General features: G+C 34.9%; 1 protein-coding gene across 3 annotated transcripts in view; it reads right to left on the bottom strand.

Moving 5' to 3' along the window:
• LOC101848124 (glutamine-rich protein 2) overlaps positions 1-21,301 on the bottom strand; it is a 58,600-nt gene that overhangs the window by 11,621 nt on the left and 25,678 nt on the right. Inside the window, exons 2-14 of one of the 3 annotated variants that reach the window (XM_005101276.3) lie at positions 20,092-20,175; positions 18,373-18,423; positions 17,750-17,956; positions 15,165-15,329; positions 14,012-14,057; positions 13,216-13,292; positions 9,854-9,976; positions 8,972-9,046; positions 8,020-8,130; positions 7,387-7,565; positions 6,609-6,671; positions 6,197-6,298; positions 3,186-3,272 (exon numbers count right to left, since the gene is read on the bottom strand). In XM_005101276.3, coding sequence (XP_005101333.1) covers positions 3,186-3,272; positions 6,197-6,298; positions 6,609-6,671; positions 7,387-7,565; positions 8,020-8,130; positions 8,972-9,046; positions 9,854-9,976; positions 13,216-13,292; positions 14,012-14,057; positions 15,165-15,329; positions 17,750-17,956; positions 18,373-18,423; positions 20,092-20,175 — 1,370 coding nt within the window. The remainder of the gene's footprint in view (positions 1-3,185; positions 3,273-6,196; positions 6,299-6,608; positions 6,672-7,386; positions 7,566-8,019; positions 8,131-8,971; positions 9,047-9,853; positions 9,977-13,215; positions 13,293-14,011; positions 14,058-15,164; positions 15,330-17,749; positions 17,957-18,372; positions 18,424-20,091; positions 20,176-21,301) is intronic. The other 2 variants (XM_005101278.3, XM_005101277.3) reach the window with 2 other exon arrangements.

Below are 21,301 nucleotides of genomic sequence, written 5' to 3'. Positions count from 1 at the left end.
CAAAAAAATATATCACAGCTGAAGTAAAAGCTTTACACTGAAGCTAATTAAATGTAAAAAAGAACATGCACATGCATTTCTCTTCTAAGAAAAATCAAGAATTAATTAAGTATATGCCTGTAAGTGCTTCAGGGTTTGTTGACCCCGAGTCTGGCAGACATATATCTAAATCTAAAGATATAAAAGTTGTGTGCAAAGGCAGAAGTCTAAACCTGTAAAAGTAGTATATTTATCAAAACTGCTTGGACTCGACTTTTGACTCTTTCATCCTAAGGTCACACCAAAGACTTAATTAAATCATATCGTGAATTCAGAACACTTTGCAGTTCTGAAATATCTATAAAATGATGACATAATGACGTTACATCAACAAACTGTAGTAACCCCCCCCCCAAAAAAAAACAAAAAAACAAAAAACAAAACAAACCCCAACCCAATAACACCCTACTTGATAAGAAAAAAAGACCAGTTTGTTCGTCTGTTTTCAAATTTTACAGAGCTATTGATATTGTTGAGTCTTGTGTTAGTGTTGACCACTGATCACCTAAGAGGTGGTGAATATCAGCACTGTCCTACAGAAAGGTGAGCAGTTTTATTGTACATCGTTATAACTATAACTACAAGACAGAGATGAGGTGACAGAGTGTTACAGTTTTCTAAACCATCTCTGAGGTATACAATAATTTGTGTAAACACAGTTCTGTGTTCTGTCCTAGAACTCTTGTGATGTTTTGAAGTGACAAGTCTCTTGTCATTACGTTTTTCTCCGCTTAACTTTGATGTGTAAACAATTTGGTTTCTCTCTTTTTTGAGAAGTACATAAACATACTGACAGCTAATTCCTGCTGTGAAATTTGAAAGCAAAATAACAGGCAGAAAACACAAAAGGAAAAATCAAGAAGTAGCAGCATCTCCAGCCTTGCATTCAAAATAGAAAAAAAAAGCATTGTGCATGTGGGAAGGCTTAAACATCTAGATGTGATTGCAGATACAATCAAATTCTGAAAGTACAAGCAATAGACAGTTCTAACATGCACCCCCCCTAAAAAAGGAAAAAACAAAATAGAAAAAAGAAAAGTGAAACAGAAACAAAACATAACAAACAACACACACAAATACACAAACAAAATGCACTTTTCGCCAAGTTCCAGTTTGTTTGAAGGGACACGTTTCTTAAAAGTAGAGCTGTCTAAATCCCGCTTTAGATTAAGATGTTCTTCCATTGACTATACTGACGCTAGTGTTCAAAGACACAGCGCAGTGATTCTAGCGAAGCTTAAAGTCATACAGCTAACATGCAGCAGCATGATACCTCATTCTTAGATTCATGAATCTGTCAACTGATCAGTCAAGCTGACTCCATCTTCATGAACACATACAATCTCATGATGGATCAAAAGCATAAAATAACAGATTACACTAATGAATCAAGACTAGCAAAGAGGGAAGTCAGTGCTTCTTTCTCAGCTTAAACACATACGAAACAGTCAGAGAACAAACGATTTATCTGATTTTATTTACCTTCCAGATATTTTCACATTTTTTCTGTTCTCTTCATACACTACTTTTCCCTGACCTGGGATTCTTTATGCCTACATTTCATAACAAAACCTTTAGAAAAATTCTGTACCTAAACAGACAAAAATGAGGCTCCACTTGCAGAAAAGTATACACTCTAAAAATCGCCAAAATAACCTTTTTCAGGGTAATATAAAATACTGTTAGACATGTATGATTTCAAACAGAAAAATGAATATATTTTAGAATAAGAGCATGTGAAAAATATAAATGTCACTATTTCCCAGCTTTGTTCTCAGAGAGGCTTTAGCCTCATTATAATTTATTTTGAATAACATAAGACGTAAAAATAGATTGAACATACAATATGTTTACTTCAATTTTTGGGCCCGGGGGTGGGATGGTGGTGGTAATAAAGAGAAATGTGAAAGCAAAATAAACAGTAAAACCACTTCAACTTCACTAATGACATATCTTTTGCATTCATAATACAAACAAATTGCAGACTGTACAAAACACTAAGCCTTTCAGAACAAATTGAGGTGAAAGTGGTCTCTCTCTCTCTTTTTTTTTTTTTTTTTTGTAGACGAAATGATACTGGTCTATTTATAAATGTTACAAAGCTGTTCTTGACCGAAAAAAGAGACAGCAAGATGAATCACTCACCATGTGTGAGGCAGCATGGTGAAATCAGGCGCTAATCAAAATACAGGAATTGGAGAAACAGACATTTTTCCACCAGTTTGGACATTTTTTTATCGAATTTTTATCTTTGGGCTCAACCTCTTTAATGTCCATATAAAACACATTTCCAAGTGAATTTTACTGAAACACATTGATTAAGGGTACAAAATATGTCATTTTTCAGTTTCCAAAGACACTTTAGCTATTGGATTTACCAAACTTTGGTGGCCATTTTCTCACTAATTTCACCACTGAAACCAGGCGACCTTACTTCCTTCAATCGCAAATATCTTGAGTTCTATTCAAGACAGATGAATTATTTATTTAATTGGAACAAGGCAAATAAATCAGCTTTCAGATGATACCAATAACTCCACATGCCTAAAAATTGATGAGTGCCTGATTCCACAATGTCGGGACAATAATGGAGATTTTAAAAAAAGAACTGCCTAAATTATGTTTATACATGTTTTCACTCAAAATCATTTTTTATCCTTCTCAATATGTTCACAAACTTTAGGAGCTGAATTTTGTAAAAAATCTTGGTATTAGCTTCTTTATCAAATCCAGACAATATATATTACAGAGGAATTTGACAGGGGGAAAAAAAGAGTAAGGGTTTTATTTTTTTCAAGAATGGTAAACGTAAAGAAAGATGTTTTTAAGAAAATGATTACAAATTGAAACAGTCACATTATGCAGAACAATTGCAAATAAACAGAACAAAATAGAAATATTCAAATGCCAAAGTCAGCAGAAACAGCAAGATTTAACAATTTGCTTTGATATTCCCTTTGAAAAAGTAACAGTGTTAAGAACCTGAGCATGCTTCATCATCATAGCATAAAACGTGAGCGATACAAAAAGATATGAGGGCCATTATATAAAAATAAATTGATGCTCAAAGTCTTTGGCATTTGTATAGGGAATGTACACACGCAGCTTGGATTCCAAAGACATTATTGTGACTGGTGCAAACTCACTCCTTTTCCTCTAGAAAAGATTTTTCCCGACTTTGTTTATTCAGCAATCCTGCTTCAGTAATGTACGGCAAAAAAGCCCCATCTCTTCTGTGATAAAGGAAATTAATGAAGAGATGTGGTACTGCTTCACAACAAAACGGAAATGTAAGTTTTAAAAAGAATACATAATGTATCCATCTCCCATCACCCCATCCCCCTTTCCATGCACACACACACACTCACAAAAACTTGAAATTATGTCAGTAAGTCCAACAGTCAAAAATTAGACACACGCACACAAAATGAGCAGCTGTTTCTTAGTTTCTTAGCACTGGGGATGTAGACGCAAACCTAAATACAGTCAAACCTGCTCTAGAGGTCACATGTCCAAGACAATCATTTGTACAAACAACCACTTCCCATCTTGTTTGTTTTTTTCTTCTTTATCATAAAGACACTGTCTAAAATGTAAATCAGTCTAAAACAACTACTTTTTTCGTTGACAATGAGTGGCCATCTCGGACAGTTTTGACTGTACATCGCAATAAAAAATTATAGGAGAATGTGAAAGAGAGCTCAAAATGACAGCATTATGAAAACTTCACATTGGCGATAAAAACTGAATCAAAGCTATCATTTTCAAGTACACTCTTCCATCTGTGTGCTGTGTACTTAGAAAACACTTCCTTGTGTCAAACAGCTTTGCTCAAAGAAAATATATATGCATTAGTAATTCCAAATTTAAAGAATTTCCAATTAACTTTCCATTATACCCACAGTTTTTAAAAATAATATAAAGAAAAAACCCCCCAACTCATTATAGACCTGACAAAACTGATTTTCAGAAATGTTTATTGCCAAAATTCAATTTTTCTGAATCTTTTCACATGCAAATCATTCTATAAAACTGAAAAAATAAAACATTAAATCCAAAAAGGTACCACAAAGTACTCCATCAACTACGTAAACAAGGGGTGGACAGTGACAAGAAACGGGAAGTCTTGAAACTAAAATAAGGCGAAACTTAGTTGTGTAGTTTTTTTTAAAAAGAAAAAGAAATCATTAGTAATCACAGAAAACAAACAAACAAAATGTTATTAAACATAAAAGGAAAAGAGAGGTGGAACTTTGAAAAAAGACTGTAAGTTTATTCTCTGCTTATGAAGTATTTGTAAAAACACATACTGAAATAAAAACTCGCACAAATTGCATCACGTCTTGGATAAGAACTATTTAAAAATCCAGTTGCCTTTATGCATTTGTAAGCTTGAGGGCTTTTATCCTTCAGCCTTTAAAAAAAAATAAAAAATCTTTTGTACCACAACCCCCAGCCAAAAAAAAACCCCACAGAGAGCGAACAGTAGCTGATAGAGATAGGAGTAGGTGTGAGAACTCAATGACAGTAGAATAGCATTGCCATGCCACACATTTGACATTATTCAAAATAAAAGAGGAAAGCTCAATACTAATAAAACCAGAACATATTGACTGAAACCTTGAAGTGTTTGGTTCTCAAACTTCACTGTAAGGAGAAGTAAGTTTTCAATTTTGAAGAGATTCAATTAGTTTACTACCCTTGCTGTGTTGGACATTTTCATAATTAGGAAAATAAGCAACAAGTTTGTTAACACAAAACAAACGTGGGGCCGTACACAAAAAAGTGAGGGAAAAAAATTGTAGAGAGGAAAGCTTAACAAACCAGCAAATGAATTAACATTTTCACACTGGTGAGAAAATTACCGTATAACTCCTGACTTATCCATGCCATTGTAAATTCTGCATTTAATAAGTTTCACACATAAACTTCATTTGCAATGCAACAATGAACAAGAATAAGAGACAATTTCTAAATGTTTCTTTATCCTTCAAAGGCAACTTTTGAACACTCTAACTATAATGAATCTTATTAGATTTATTGACCAAGTTATTAAATCCAAAGAGGTTTAAAATCACAAAAACAAGGCAGTCGTAACATTTTTTCCAGGGAAATAAACCAACTCAGAACTGAAAGAATAAGTAAAAATGATCAACTTTAAGTAAAAATATGGGTTTGAGTGAATCAAACGAAAATGAAAGAGACTGGCCTAGACTCCTGTGATGACTAGATTCACAACAGCAGGCAGACCACTGATACGCTTATAGAGCCCACAGGAGAAATTCCAACAAAGCACTGCAACAACAAAATCTTTACTGAAATGGTATCTGACTAGGCCATTGTGAGAAAGTGACCGAGTTAGAAACTAATTAATAAGATGAGGAGATTGAAATCTGACACAGACATCAGTCATGTTACTGAGCCAGGAAATACAAGCAACAGACCATTAATGATCTGGAGAACAGACAACAAGGAAAAGCCCATTAAATCAAGCAAGTTTATTGATGGTAATGGAAAAAGGAACAGACGAAATGAGGCATAGGAAAAGATACTGTGTTTAGTCCTGTCACATATTTCACATTTAAAAAATACATCCCTTTCAACAGGATTTATTTTACTGAAAGTAAATATCACATTTAAAAAATGAATAGCATCCTCCAGTGACAGAATAAGACAACAGCAGAAACCAAAGAATACATTTAAATCTCACAAACTCTAAAAGCAGCCCTCAGTTGTCAAAAACAGCAGTGAAAAGATCTGAGCAAATACGTCTCTAAGGTAACTGGAGATCTTATTTTCCAAAAGAAATCCTTGTTATTGAAATTAGAGCTAGACAAAGCAGAAATATGAACGATTGAACTAAATGCAGAAAAGCAAAAGAGACAACATGTCAGAAAAAATTAAAAACAAAAAATGTACATATTGTGATTATCTTACTTGTAAAATTAGTACTAAAAAATTGTTACCAATTCACAACTGAATAATTCACATAATATCAAACAAACAGAAAACTCCCATTTTTCAATAAATTACAATTGGATCTGTTAGCCCCCCAATACAAAAAGCTACAGTAGTGTTAAAAAGCATTATAATGTAGCATCATAAAAACCATCTAGCTCATGCCGCTTTTGGCAATAAACATGACCCTTTTACTCACCTCCTGGCATGCTGTCTGATCTGATCCAGTTCAAATGTTGTGTAGGGTCTCGGTGATTTTGACTTTGGAAGCCCATAGTTTGCTGGTATCGAGGGAATTGGGCTGGAAATAGATAGCAATGTCAGTGAGTCTGTGCATACAGGAACATGTCTAAATATAATTCAATGACTGACTTGCTTCTCTAACTATAATATCTCCAGGAACAATAAACTATTGTATGTTCACAGTATACAATCATATCTACTTGTTATTTCATTTCTTTGCATAAGACCAACATTTATGTACATTTGATGAAACATAAAAAACAATAAAAAAACCAGCCTTAAAAATGATCTTCTGTCTGTAAAGTGTGGAATGAAAAAAACAACCCAGTAAATACATAAGACAAAACAAATTGAAGGAAATAGTTTACCCATGAGGCATAACGTCAACTGGCTTGTCACAGGACAGGCAGTGGAATCTTTGAATGAGCTGCCTGTAAACAAGAACAACATTCATATAAATGTTCTAAGGAGAAAAAAAAGGCATTCCAGTTTCTAAATAAATTAATGCTGCAACTAATATAAACATAATATTCAAAAAAAGAGTCTCCCAATAACTAGGCTGTATTAAAAATTGTGCAGCCTGGTTCACAACTCAAATGGTTATTGCAGAAATTGTAACTGAAAAAGCATGAAGAAGCCCACACGATTCCACTCACTGATGCTTTACAGGGCTCTCCAGACATCTTTACGAAACCTCTACATATCTAAGTCTCATAATCCACCAGCAAAGACATGATATGAAAATGAAAAAAATTCATGCTTAACAGGGAACTGAATTGGAAAAACTTAATGAACAGGCTGGGTAAGCAAACCTCTGTGACATTGCATGAGGCTTCCAGGAGGGGAAACAAGATTGCAAACCATTACTATAGCTGACATAATCGTTAAGAAAACTATGTGAAAGACGCAAGGTTTGATAAAAGATATCACCATGTAAAAAGTCAATCTGAAAGAGCAACCTATGCATACAACAAATTCTAGAATATTAGACGGTAAGTATAATAAAGTATAAACATAATCTTTTGAACAAGGGAACACATCCTGTTATATGGAGCACAAAACATAAGGAAAACATAATTTCTGAATAACACCATCTTTCAAAAGTTGTTACCCTTACTAATTCAAAGGGGGGAAAAAATGTCTCACCTCTTCATGCCTGCTGCTTCATCTTCCAAGTTCCAACCTGGTCCCATAGACTTGATCTTGCTGTTCATCATCTTAAGCTGCTTCTCAAGCCAGTCCTTCAAGTTGCTCAGCTCTCGCCGGTCCAGCTTACCATCCAACTCTTCCATGGCCTTTGCAAGTGCAGACTTCCAGTCTCCTTCCTGATATTTCAAAAGTTGAATGACAGTGTTGAGCAACTTAGCATAAAATGTGTAAGTGCATGTGTGTGTGTGTATATCAGTGGACAGAGAGGAGTGGGGGGTGTGTTGTACCACTTGCAGAAGTACACAAGGTTAACAAAATGAGAAGTAAATTGGGAACTCCCTCTAAATAAATAAAAAATTGGTCGAAATTTCAATGTGACAATATAGTCTTCCAAGCAAGAAAATGACTCAACAGGGCATTAATTGCCATGTAGTTTCATAGGAAAAACAATGGAAACAGTATACAAAAGAAAAGGAAGAGAGACAAATCCACATAAAAAGTTTAATTACAGTACAGAAAAATCCTACAACAATAAACATGTGTAAGATAAGAAGAGTAAAAAATACTACAATAAAACAGGCCCAAAGACCTCACATATGACAGCTTTTTACATTAGCTCAAAATAGATACCTGTCCGTTCAGTTTATCCAGTATATCCTTGATCATTTTGTTCAGTTCATTTGTGGTACTGTCAAACAAACTGTGATTGACTTTACCCTCCAGTTGTCGCCTGTCAGCTTTCTGTACAGTAAGATAAAAAGGAGATCATGACTTGCAATGCAGATACTTGCTTGGGGGACTATCATGAAGGCCTACAAAATGGTCTGAACAGCATAAAATATTTTCAAAGGAGCAATTGCTTACATCTCCCAGTGCTTGACATCAGTAGAAAAGGTTCACCTCATAGCAAAACTATTCAACCAATCAAAACAGATCACTCAATAACAGAACATACGACCCCCTTTCTTCCTCTACAAAGAGTCTATAGAAAAAAAGCCCACTATAATTAAACCTATTTGAGTCATCTATCACTGTTCAAATCATTTGCAGTCTTAAAAAGCAACAAGAAAAACTTGAACAGAAGCAAAATCTGTTCCGTGTGGACCTGGAGACAAATATTTTTAAAAAATTGAATGCTTCAAGGAGGCTTTTTTCCTTATAGCAAAGGTCCCCCAAACCTGTAAAATCAAAGGCTACATCATAGCTTCAGTAACAGTCAGTTCAGACTACTCAAATGTGCTCCATGATTGGGACATGTATGTGTACCATAATTGCTGGACAACATTGAATCTATGTTGATAAAAGTCTAATAGGTATTAAAACCTTTTTTTTTACTGTTTCCAAGAGCAGTGTGGTGGCCCGATTGATGCTTGCAACATGCTGGCAGGTAGTATGAATATTGAACAGCGGCAGGGCTACAAAGGAAAGTGCCAGTGTGTATGCTCAAGGATATGCAGGAGGGCTGGTAAAAGTCACAGCAATGAGTTGTGGGGCGTTGGGGAAACATTCACACTGAGACTTACGAGACTTACTTGGACATATGGACACAAATTTACCGTCTGCAACAGAGACTTTGACTTACCACATCTACTTCAATGTCAACATACTCCTTGTCAGCCTTCTTTTCATTCAGACTGTCGCAGTAGTTCAGCAGATCCTACAAAGGCACAGGGGGTCACAAATAGAAGTACATGAATGGTCTGAACAGGGCTCTTACTAAAATTTATGAACATTTATCAGATCATATGCCTCAGAATACAGCACTTTTTAAAAAAACAACATAAATATGAGGCTTCGAGAAAAGTCCAAATAATGAGACTGTTGAACAGAAACAAAATGGTGACATTCTCATTGACAGTAGTAAGTTCTGGGTAATCAGAGTACAGTTTGTTTTCCATGTTCCACAGAATGTTGTATTTCAGTATTACAATCAATGGTCAAAACAATAATAAAAGTTACAAAAATCATTTAACTTTAAAAAATGATACTGAAAAACACATAGGTTATAAGCAAAGTAAAGTAAAACATAAAATAACAAAAATCATGCAATCATTTGTGATTCATGCAAAAAAGATATGCCATCAATATTTATTTTTTTCCAAAAATGATGAATACCGGTACAAGTAAAATTTGGTTATGTTCTGTGCCATGCATAATGGGTATAATGCATATGCTTCAACCTACGTACTCATATCTTACCTCGTAACTGTAAAAGTTCAAAGAACTTTCCCTTTTTAACTCAGCGTTGATAAATAATGGCAAAAAATAATCTGTCTTGACTCCACTTCCAAGGTTGCCTGTCTTTATATGAATATGGACTAGAAGCCATAAAAACCGAACCTGATTAGTCTGGAAGGAATCCATTTTACTTCTCAGTGCAACAGATACAATACAACAAGTTTTGTTGGCGAATGAGCAAAAAATTTCATCCAAGAATCTCTTTGAAACAAACAAAACATGTCACCTGAATTTCTTTAACCCTCTGGGCATTTTCCTCTATCACAGTTTCCATTGATTCTCGCAGCTTGTCAATGTCAGACTGCAACTTTTGCAGAGCTTCTTGCAGTCGCTTTAATGCAGCCTCATCCTATGTTCATGAGGGTAGCACCAAGCGCAACAGCAACAACGCCAGTAGCAAACAGAAGCGGCAAGTGAAAATAAATATTATTGGATTATATCATAACACTCCACAAACACATTCCCATGCCATGTAACAAACTACAAACTGCTATATTCTGGTGAACAAACCTCAATTATACTGCATTCTGCATGCTTTTGAGAAGACATCAAATTAATGAAAACCAGACACGAGCCAAATGTTATATAAATAGACCATTTTGTTGTTATCAATATCATTATTATGGTCAAGGAGAATCTTTCTTAATTTGAGTCCAGTCTGCTTTTCTAAAGATATTTGGAGATGTCACAGAATTTTTTCACACATAAGAATGCAGTATAATGCAAGCCAATAAGCCATTACTAAATCTTTAAAACATATATAAAATACAAACACAAAAAAAGCTCATCTTGTGATCAGTGTCCTTTAACTCTGATGCTGTAGAGATTGTCTTACTATTTCAAGGTACAAGAAGTAGCCTATGTCATTGTCAAGTAGAGACTTACTCCAATTTGACTTTTAATTTTTTAAAGAAATATTGCAACACAGTTATTGCAAAACACTGGAGGCAAACTGTTAGACTAAAACTATGATTTATATTCTTCAAATGAAATCATTTCAAAATATCTACGATCGATAGACTCTTTATAGACTTTAAATATTCTCATGCTTTGGAAAGAGAGGAGAACATAACTTAGGACAGAAATATTTCAATATTTATATAATGCAGAAAGGGTGATGAATGGGCTTTGGGCAGGCATTAAAGTGATGTATGGAAGGGAAAATATTGTGTACAAGTTGTTTAACATCATCCAGTAGATTCAGCAAAAGGATCTAAAAGACCACAGTAATGTAATAAGACAACTTTCCAACAATATCAAGATAACGAAATGTCTCACTCATCCAGATTTCCAGAAGAGTCAAGCTACAGAAGAATATAATTGCAGCAGAATGTATCTTATGGCACAACATCTTTAAAAAAATATATATCCAACTATGCTCTGCAAAAAGCTGAATTATTACTTCAAAACTCTGCCCCTATACGCCACCACACACACACACGCATGCCTAAAAAGTAGAATTTAAAAAATGGTCAACTTGTGACGAAACCTAAATTTCAACAAGTTATAATCATTGCAGGCAATTGTCAAAATAGAATGGGCAGAAATCAGCTTCTTTAAAAATTACTGTCTTCTTAAATACACTCACACACAAATACTAGCACACACTCAAGCACTCTCACACACACACAATTCATCATACAAACTCAAGAGTCAACATGAAAATACGAATTCTATGATGGGGACATGCATGTCAAAAGAAAAAAATCATATCTCAAAATATGTTAGTATCATGGGTAAGGGATTGGTAGGGAAATAAAACTATAAGCAAATTTTGTATTTGCTCATCTAATTTTTTTTTAAAATTGTAATTTCAGATCTTGCAAAAAAAGCAACAGAAATATCAACAAAGAGAAACAACTCTTTAAAAGCACATTTAAGCCAATTCAAGTCGGTATACTGCTGAAAGACACCCCCCACATAGATATAAGACATTGGCTTTTTTCGGCTAATATCTCCCCCCCTCCCCCCAAAAAAAGCAAACAACAGCACGGTACACAAAAAAGATGAGTGAACAGAGAAAGCTGTGGAAAGTGATTTCTTCATCTTTGGTGTTTCGATTTTCATTGTTGCCACCTAAACAGTGAAGCACTAGTTTGAAAAGTACATAAACAAAACTTTAAATGAAAAAAAGAAAGATTGGTAAGGCAAATTTTCCCCATCTCATTCTTCGTCAAGACATGCTGATTTTATCTTGATTTTCAACTTCACATCACGCATCTTCGACGAAAGCAACCAGTACATTGACCTCGAAGTCTTTTTTAGCTTTTTCCTTATAATTCAAGATTACTAGACACCCAACCCCACATACCCTAAAATGAGGTGAAGGAAAATGCAAAGTAAGATAACCCAACTATCCATCAACAATATGTGCATAAATCTGGTATGAACCAGGCACTCTGGTATAAGAGGCAAGCACCAAATCCTTGGTAAAAGAGACCCGAGAAATAGCGCAGGAGGAGGAGATTCTTAGTTGAAGTGTCAGCTGACCAGACATTGGCCTAACAAAATGTATGATGACTGACAGCAAAACAAAAGATTAAAAACAATCACAATCATGTACTTCTGAGTCAAATATTGATTAAAATATTCAAAAAGGTTTGATTAAAAGACACACTGTAGCATATGGTAGGATGAATACTATGTTATTTCTCTTTAAGACTATCATTACCATTTCTTCTGTACTCAAGACAGGTGATTATGAACGAGGGAAAGATGGCAAGAAAAGCAGTGAGGATAATTGTGAGTCTCTTTCACAATCTTTGCCAGTTGAAGCCACAATCATTGCAGGGAGGGTCAAGTTTGTCAAAATTGAAGGCGACAGAGGAGGAGAAAAAATTTCGACAGCATGGGGGATGGGCAGAGAGACCAAATCTTCCGGGGAGATGGAAAATCGTGATTCTTGTTTTTCAGGTCTCAGAAGGAGTCTTTTATGAGCTGGTGGGCCTTCAGATATATTTAAGTTAACTGGTGGCTCTAAGGAAACTGAGCAGGTTTGTGAATTTGCTTGAAGGACACTATTGGGTGCAGAACGTTCATGTTCTAATGCTAAATTAGGCACACTCAGGAGGAGCTTATCTGGTGCATTGTCATCCTTTTGAGAGTAGCAGGGGAAAAAAGGAAATAAACTGTAAGCAAGAGAATTAGATCTATATCCAGTTATTTAGATCTACTTTTCAGAAATATCCAGACAGAAAAACTAATCTGGACTTGGGCACTACATCCGTCTCTAACATAACATTTGCCAAGTCTTAAAAAATCTGTTAGTATGGAATTAGTGACATATCCCACACAGAAAAGCATTTTTATAAGTAAGAAAAGTGTAAAGCAACTAAAATGAATAAGTGGTAAGTTGTAAAACGGCAGTAAATAGAACATACATTTGAAATATTACAAAAAGTAAAAATAGATAATCTTCAAAAACATAAAAGTAAGACACAAAAAAAGAAAAACTAGATAATCCAAAAGATGTTTAAATTTCCAAATAGAGCATCTGTGATATGCAGGCTGCAATTTAATTATCCAGATTTGTCAAGTCTACATTCCATGGCAATAATATGTTACTATCTCTACAAAAATGGACTTTACCTTCAACTGTCCATCCCGAACAGCTTGCAGTTCCTCTTGCAAATTTTTCAATGTTGTAAGCAGGTCATCTGATATTCCTGGATTATGAGTATTAATAAAGCCGAACTAGGTATGTTGTTTACAATCTATCATTCCATTTATGCTGACCTCAAAAATATCAAAAAAGAAGTAAGCCAAACATAATAAGCACATAATTGTGGCTAATTTATACCAGATGAGCATTCTAAAATACTGGGAACGTTCTTTCCTACAGAATGCAATTGAGGTATAAATAATAGCCATGCATAACAAAGTAAAAAGCAATTCAGCAATCTCTAAATCTCAGAGATGCAGAAATTACCCCCCCCCCCCCCAACATACACACACACACACATAATTCAGAGGAATCTTTTGTGCTTCATAAAAATCTGTTTTTGTATTGAGCAGGTCGATATGGTCATTCACTATTAAGTAAGAATTTTGACATGAAGCCGTGCAATTTTCCTACAATATAAAGTCAGTGAGACCTCCCAGTTATCTATATCGTCAGGCGAGTCGACTACAGAGAAACAAAATGGGAACAAAATACATCTTACAGTACAATTAGCTGGTGATAGCAGCCTGGATCACAACTTGCCCAGAACGACGCTGAATTATCTTACAAAAAGCCTGTCACTGTACACCAAAACTAACAAATGTGTGTCTTAAAAGTGGAATTCTTTAAATGACCATTATTTCTGTTAATTTTCCTGAGCAAGATCTCAGAGCATTATTTTATGATAAACAATTGACAAATGCAATGGGCACAAGTACATACCAAGACCCTCAAGGTCAGCTTTGTTTGCCTTCAGCTCTAAAAGTCTCTGAGGGAAAAAAATGGACAGAAGAAATTAATAGCATTCAAGTCCAGATTGTATTTTCAAGTTAGCATGTAATTTGACAAACATGTCCAAGTTTTAACTGACAAATAAGTTTATTTCCAGATTTTGTTTCACTTTGCCAGATACAACGGTACTAGTTTCGGGCTCACCTCGAAAATGGCGTTTGTTGAATTTTTTCATGAGACTCTTCATATTATCATGAAAGCACAAAATTAGCTCAGTTGGCACAATACTGGACTGCAGTGTGTGCCACCCTGGTTTGCATCCCAAATAAGACATTTTAGTATAACTTTTATTATCTTAGATGTTGTCATTGCTCTCCACCAACATGGTTGTCTTACCTGAGAAGGATGCTAAATGGTGTATGGCAGAGTCTTACACTAAACAGTCAAAATTATGTTAAGTTTCCATCTCTTCACCCTATCTGTATGTTGTGTTTCACAATTGTATCCATACAAATGGGGGAACTCTGGGCCACCTCTTTCCAAAGAGAAAATTTACTCATTTTTCCGATCAGTACGCTTTGCATAGCAGTCTGTCAAAATGATTTTTTGAGAAATACTAAAAGTTTCAAAGAGATCTACGTACTAGAAATATTCTAAAACGTGAAGAATACAACCCCGGGGGTACAAAATGACCCCAGACGTACAGATAGGGTTAATCAATCAGCATTTGATGGCAATAGGCATTAAACCCACACTATACCAACCGTGATCTCATGAAAATAATTTAAACGTCATCCTCCATCAAACTCAAGTATAACTGATTCTTGATCTGGTCATAAAAAATTTCCAGATCGGTCCCATGCATATATTGAAAACACATTATCAAAGAAAAGTTTGCATACTGGCACTAGATCTAGCCCAAGTGGTGAATTATTAGGAAGAACACTTTTCGTAACTTTTTCTCACTTCACCCTGGTGGGAACAAACCATTTGAACAACATATTTTTATATGCCCAGAGACCTGCTTCTACTTCAGCAAAGCTTAGATGTGACTTTTACCTGCTCTGAAAAAAAAAGCTAGCAATAGGGATCAGACATGAGCACCAAGATTTTTTTCATATCAACAGTTTTTATAAATACTAACCTCCAGTTCATCCACCCTCAAAGTCAGTTTCGCATGTGCATCAGCCAGCTGTCCGAGTTTTTCAAGGACATCTAATAGCTCCGAGCTGGGACCAGCGCTGCTCATACGACTTCGGGCAGAGGAAGCCCTGGAGATCGGTCGCCCTGATGTGGGCCGACTTACAGGCTAATGAGTGCCGCAGAAAGAAGGAAAGACAAGTTCAATACCTTCACAGAAGTTTGATTTGCAAAGACATTACAACTACTTTTACTGCCATGATAATATTTCCATAATAGAATATACAAAACAAGTTTAAAAAATAATTTTTGAAAAGTAAAACCTCACATATCATTGTTTGTTGTTTCTCTGTAATGTCATGTTTAGACCAGTGCTAAATATGTCTTGCACCAGGGTCCACTCTTAAAGATGTAATTGTTAAACCTGTCAGCTGTAAACACAATTTTGCTTGACCACTGTCACAAATCATGCAAAGTATTCACTTAATGATCAAATACATTCCCCAAAAAAAGATTTAAAAATTGAAGAACTAAAAAGGACAATTTGATGCAATTCAAAGGCAGCCTAAAAAAATAAAACGACTTTTGGGTTTCAGAAAAGATTTTACAAATTGTTATGACTTATTTAGTCACATAAGAGTCACAAAACATATAAGGACAAAAGTAACTTTTGGCAGAATGAAGAGCAGATGCCATCAAATCGTCCAAAACACACACAAAAAAGACAAAATGATAATACTAAAGAAGCATAAAGATATTGAACAGAACACTAATTGAACTGAAAATAAAATAAGGTATATGATGAAAATAATCTTTAAAATACACACTGTGAAGAGCAGAGGTTTGAATAGGATCTAATTCTTTAAAATAGGTTTCTACGACTGTCACCAAAATGTCCCAGGTAAAAAAATACTCAATTAATGACAAAAAGAAAAGTGCTCATCATTTTAATAAAGTATAAATCATAAAGATCGATCAAAAAAGGAAAGAGAATAGGTAAGATGGCAAATATAGAGCCAACATGTTATGTATTTTGCTATTAAATAAATATTTTTTCAGTATCACTACAGAAAAGACCATCATACTTGCTACAAAGCAGTGGAGTAAGGGAAAGAACAAGGTGCTGCACAGTGGCGACCAGCAATAGCATGTTTGTGAAATTGTTCTGTATTGGTGTGATATTGTGAATTTACATATGTATTTATGTATGTACGTATTTGTAATTATTTGGCATTGTAATCCAAATTTCCCCCATGGGGATCAATAAAATGTCCATTTATTAATTTTTGTGTGTGTGTGTGTAAGGAAAAGAAAAAGATAAATTAACAGGTTGTAAATTTGATACAATAACAACAAAACACAAGCAAAAAAGATTGGTGACTGATGTCACCAAATTAAAATTTAAAAATAATGTAATATGAAAGGCAACACAGTTTACAATATGATTGATGATAAAATTTCCTTTTTTACACATGTTCACAGACAGTCCAAGAACTGACCAAGCAAGCAACATTTCAATACAGACAGAATACAAGAAACAAACTGTAAAGAAGTCAATCAAGGGTCCCACAAATAAACAAAGTAATCTGAATGTTCGAAACCAAAATGCTCTGTACCATCAGCTCAAGAGTTCAGTTTGCAACACCTTTTCCATTCCACATCTAATCATTGGGAAACGACACAAAAGGATATATTCTAAACAGAAAGTCAATGAACCTGACAAACACTTTTGTAAGTAGTGGAAAGCACATGTCTAGTGGGCAGAAAAAAATTAAATTAAAAAGCATGTTAAAATTTAGTTTAAAAAAAAAAGATTTATGTCAACAGTCAGAAAAGAGCACCAAGAAAATGTGCATGCATGCATGAATTGTTAAACAACAAAGTGCAGCAACCATACTGTGGGACTGTGGAAGGACACAGTTTTAGACTCTTTCTGTACCTAATTGTATAAGCAAAACACAAAACACTGTCATTACTTAAAAAATAGCTTCAAGCATTTTCAGCCACCTAAAGATTATCATTACTTCCATTCTGATTGCTTACACCATTCTATCTCCCATTCATCTCTCTCCGAGTGTTCTTCATTGTTCTTCTATCAATCTCTCCTTTGAAAATTGAACTTTTTCATCTACAGCATGTACGGTCTTATTCAATACCAGACAGTAATGACAGCCTACTCCATGTACATTAGCAAACCACAATGCACATTAGAAACGTAGCATGAACTGTCGTCAAGCTGAGAACATAATTATGCAAGAATAAGGTGTTGTTAAGATTAATTCTAAATTTTCAGATAATGCACTGTCAATGTCTGCATAAACAGGTCCAATTTCATTCCCACAAAAACAAATGTTTAAATTACAATCATTCAGCCATTATAATTGAAGCTCAAAACCAAGGGCAGAATTAAAAGAATGCAAGGATTGCATGTCAATAAAAGATCTATGAACGACTTTGAATTCATGAACATTTACCCAGGAAGGCAAAATGTCTGCATTGAAACCTGTCTCAAACAAATCCAATCTAGTTAGAAAAAGAAAATAAAAAGTGGTTGGGAAGAATAAGAAAAAGACTTGTAAACATACATACCGGCGTTTCTGTTTGGGTGGCAAGTTCAATAACAACTCTCTCCTCTGTGATTGGTTGTAGATTCTCAAAGTCTTGTCGAATTCCTTTCAGCGCATCCTCTAGACCAGGCCATGTTACAAACTGTGACACATACTGCTCAAGGTCATCAAAACCAGGCATGTTGGAGATCTTGTCATTGAAGTCATTGTATTTGTCATTTAGTTCTTTCTGCACATAGAAAAAAACAACAGAAACATACCTCTCATTAACATATATAAATGGAATCTAAAAAAGATTTATTTAATGACCAGTATGCATGATGGTGGCAATCTGCTCTAAAGAAGAGCACTGTATTTAGCAAAAGTCAACCTCATAGTTATAATATTTCATTAATTGTTCAAACCGTCTGATTAAAGGATTCTTTTCCATCTGAACTCCAAGTAAGCATTTCACTCATATCCCAACTTCTAAAATATTCCAGGGACATCTGTCCAACATGTAACATACTTGATGCAGTATTCATAATGTTCATACAGTTATCAAAAGAATGAATACCATGAGCTTAATGGTGAAAATCTTTGCTTATAAAACAGCAACAAAACCAATATGTGCAATGAACACAAAAAAAAGCAGCGACAACTTACAAATAAGGCATCCATATCATTTAGTCTTTTGTTGATTTCATCCAGATTTATCTGCAATAAGGAGAGAATTAAATCAAAGGTCACCAGGTAAAACATGCATTCTTAGTTTTAGCTTTAGTAAGAGTTTTAAGGCAATTGCAACACAGTAAGGTCATATAAGTGCCGAAGATTAGAGGTGTTACAAGAAAGTAACAAACACAAAAAAGAAGGATGGGAGATGAGGACGATATATGTTTGATAGGAAAGAAGGAGCAAACCACACCAGAACACCCACCAACCACCCACAAACATGTATTCATAAGCCATAATACACACTATATGTCTGAGAAAATGAATCAGATGAATCAGAGGTAAGATAGAACAAGGCGGTCCAGGAAAAAGTCTTTACAAAAATTATATTTCTTAAACAAAACTTTTTTAAAAAGGGCATAAAGGATATTGGAAATCCCATTGTTAACATGCGCAAGCTCAGTTTAGTTAGCATGCATTGATTATCCATGCACTGAAAGTGGAGCAGTGTAAATATGACCCCAAAAGACCTTCTCTACACTTAAAGATCTGCCCATCCAGTAATGCTCCCTCCCCCACCCCCACGATCAACTTAAACCATTATGTTTGTGCTCTCAAACGTACCCAGCATCCCTGTCTTGTGCTCCCTGATTTTTACTTTCAATTTAATATTGAATCTATTAATCTCACCCAACTCATTCTATCAACTATCCTAGTCTGAAAATTGCTTCAATGTTTTTGCCAAGGCTAGACAGCTAAAGTAGATAGAGGATCTTGACCATTTGACATTACACTATGCCTGCTTCATTTAATCATCATCACCAAAGAAAATGGTTTAATATTCACGTTACTCATATTTTAGAGGTTTGGCAGAGACAACAATATCAGGACTACCCTGTTTAAGAGGAATCCATGTTTCTGAATAATGTAACTTCTATAGCACGGTAAAAAATTAGTGGTGCAACTTATCCTAAAATATTTCTTTAACAAGAGAATCAATGTCACCCACATTTTGCACAGTAGTTTGTAATCATATTTTTCTATAACAATTGAGACTACATTAAAATTTTTTAATAAATTTATATAAAATACTACAAATCTCCGTCACGAGAAAAATATGACTGTTCACAGCTCTTTCCGTTTCTCACACACATTTTGTATACGTGTGTAGCCTACGTCACAGCTCAACAATGGCAATTTTCAGCGACAAAACTTGTTACAAGAAATAAGTCTTATAGTGAATATTTTTTTTGCACTAAAGGTTCTCAAAACATGTGTTCAATACGCATAATGTGACCATTAAAAAAAAAAGAAAAAAAGATGGACTTGCTTTTAAAAGTGAAATTGTCCCAGCTGTAAACCTTTTAAAATCTGTTTTTAAAAAAACACACCCACTTGGACTTTTAATTAGTATCTATTAAGGAATTTTTTAAAATACAGCTAACAAGTGTTTACAAAAGTATTGATCTCTGTTAACTGTTAAGACAAATTAATGCAAGTCATTGTGCAAAAGTTGGAGAGTCGATGTTCGTAGTTGAGGAAATATTTGACAATAAGTTGCACCACGAATTTTTGACCACCGTGTAGTTTGGCCTGCTCCACTGTATAATAAAGTACAGAGGTACAGAGACGAGGAAGGGGAAGGGGGTGGGGGGTAAAGGTGTAAAGCAAAGGGTAACTGTGTGGAACGAGGCCCCTCATAATACTTACACCATTCAGTTTATCCATAATGTCTTTTTGTGCATTCTTCAAGTCTTTCATTTCCTTCATCAAGTCTTCAAACAGGGACATGAGCTGTAAAAAAATAAACAATGAATAAAAATCCAATTTGAGTTGCATAACAAAATGTGATACGAAAATCTGCATGGTACAACATAACATGTAATCAGTTACGGTGGGTGAAAAAAACCAAAAGGTAAACATCACAAGGCTAAAGAACAAAATGACAATGACAGATGATAAATGTAGGGTTGGTTTTAATATAATCAAATTCAACAATAGAAACTCTTCGAACGGGGAAATCACACATCTGTCAAAGTGTGATTTGGAACCGCCATAGAACTAAAAGATAAGCAATCACAAAAATAACAACAATCACCCATTTCTAACACCCGCAATGTGAACAAATAATTAATTAAATGTAAAACAGATCAAAAGCCACAGCCCCACCTTAATTTTTTGTATTGTCAACAGTCCCTCCTGCTAACACAAAGCGACCCATAAGGAAATTATGCACAATAGAGTGTTCTTTTTTTATGTAGTTTCTATCTATTCTAAAGAAAATAATCATAGCTATTTTTAGGAATGAAAATGGGCATGAGAAATGAGAAATAATCAGCCTCATCTGCCACCTCCCTGTGGTGTTGCAGCGACACTATTAATATGCTAACAAATTGAAATAAACCAAATTCACAAAGCCTAAAAAAAGACATCAATGTCCCAAAACACCAAAAAAAAGACAGAAAAAAGAACTCAGATAGAGAAATGGCTTCCTACGATCCCAGCTTTTGTTCTGTTGTAGCAGCTCCGTGTGCAACAATACAGAGCAAGAACAACAATAACAGTCCTTATTTGAGCGGGTTCGAGTTTGAGCAAAGAGAAACACATCGACACAATAATGATCATTTAGAGCAGGGAAAAAGTAAGGCAGTCAGACAGAAGCAACACAGGAAAAGAATAGAGTTAAGACCAACCAGTAGCGCCCTCCAACCACCCGCTACTTGAGTGGAGTAAAGGAGACGTACAAGTGCATGTATATCAACATTGTAACAGCTGTCTAAAGCGATGAAAAATTTGGACAGACAGAAAAAGAAGTGGGATGATAAAGGAGAACCAACCTATGAGACCCTTCACAACAACATCACAAAAGTAACAATAACAAAAGAAGGATTAGATCTAGTTTCAGTAGCAGAACCCCCCC

The sequence above is a fragment of the Aplysia californica genome, unplaced genomic scaffold, assembly GCF_000002075.1.
Source record: "Aplysia californica isolate F4 #8 unplaced genomic scaffold, AplCal3.0 scaffold00277, whole genome shotgun sequence".
Lineage (NCBI taxonomy): Eukaryota > Metazoa > Mollusca > Gastropoda > Aplysiida > Aplysiidae > Aplysia > Aplysia californica.
Note: the sequence above shows the minus strand (reverse complement) of the source record. Positions and strands in the feature narration are given on the sequence as shown.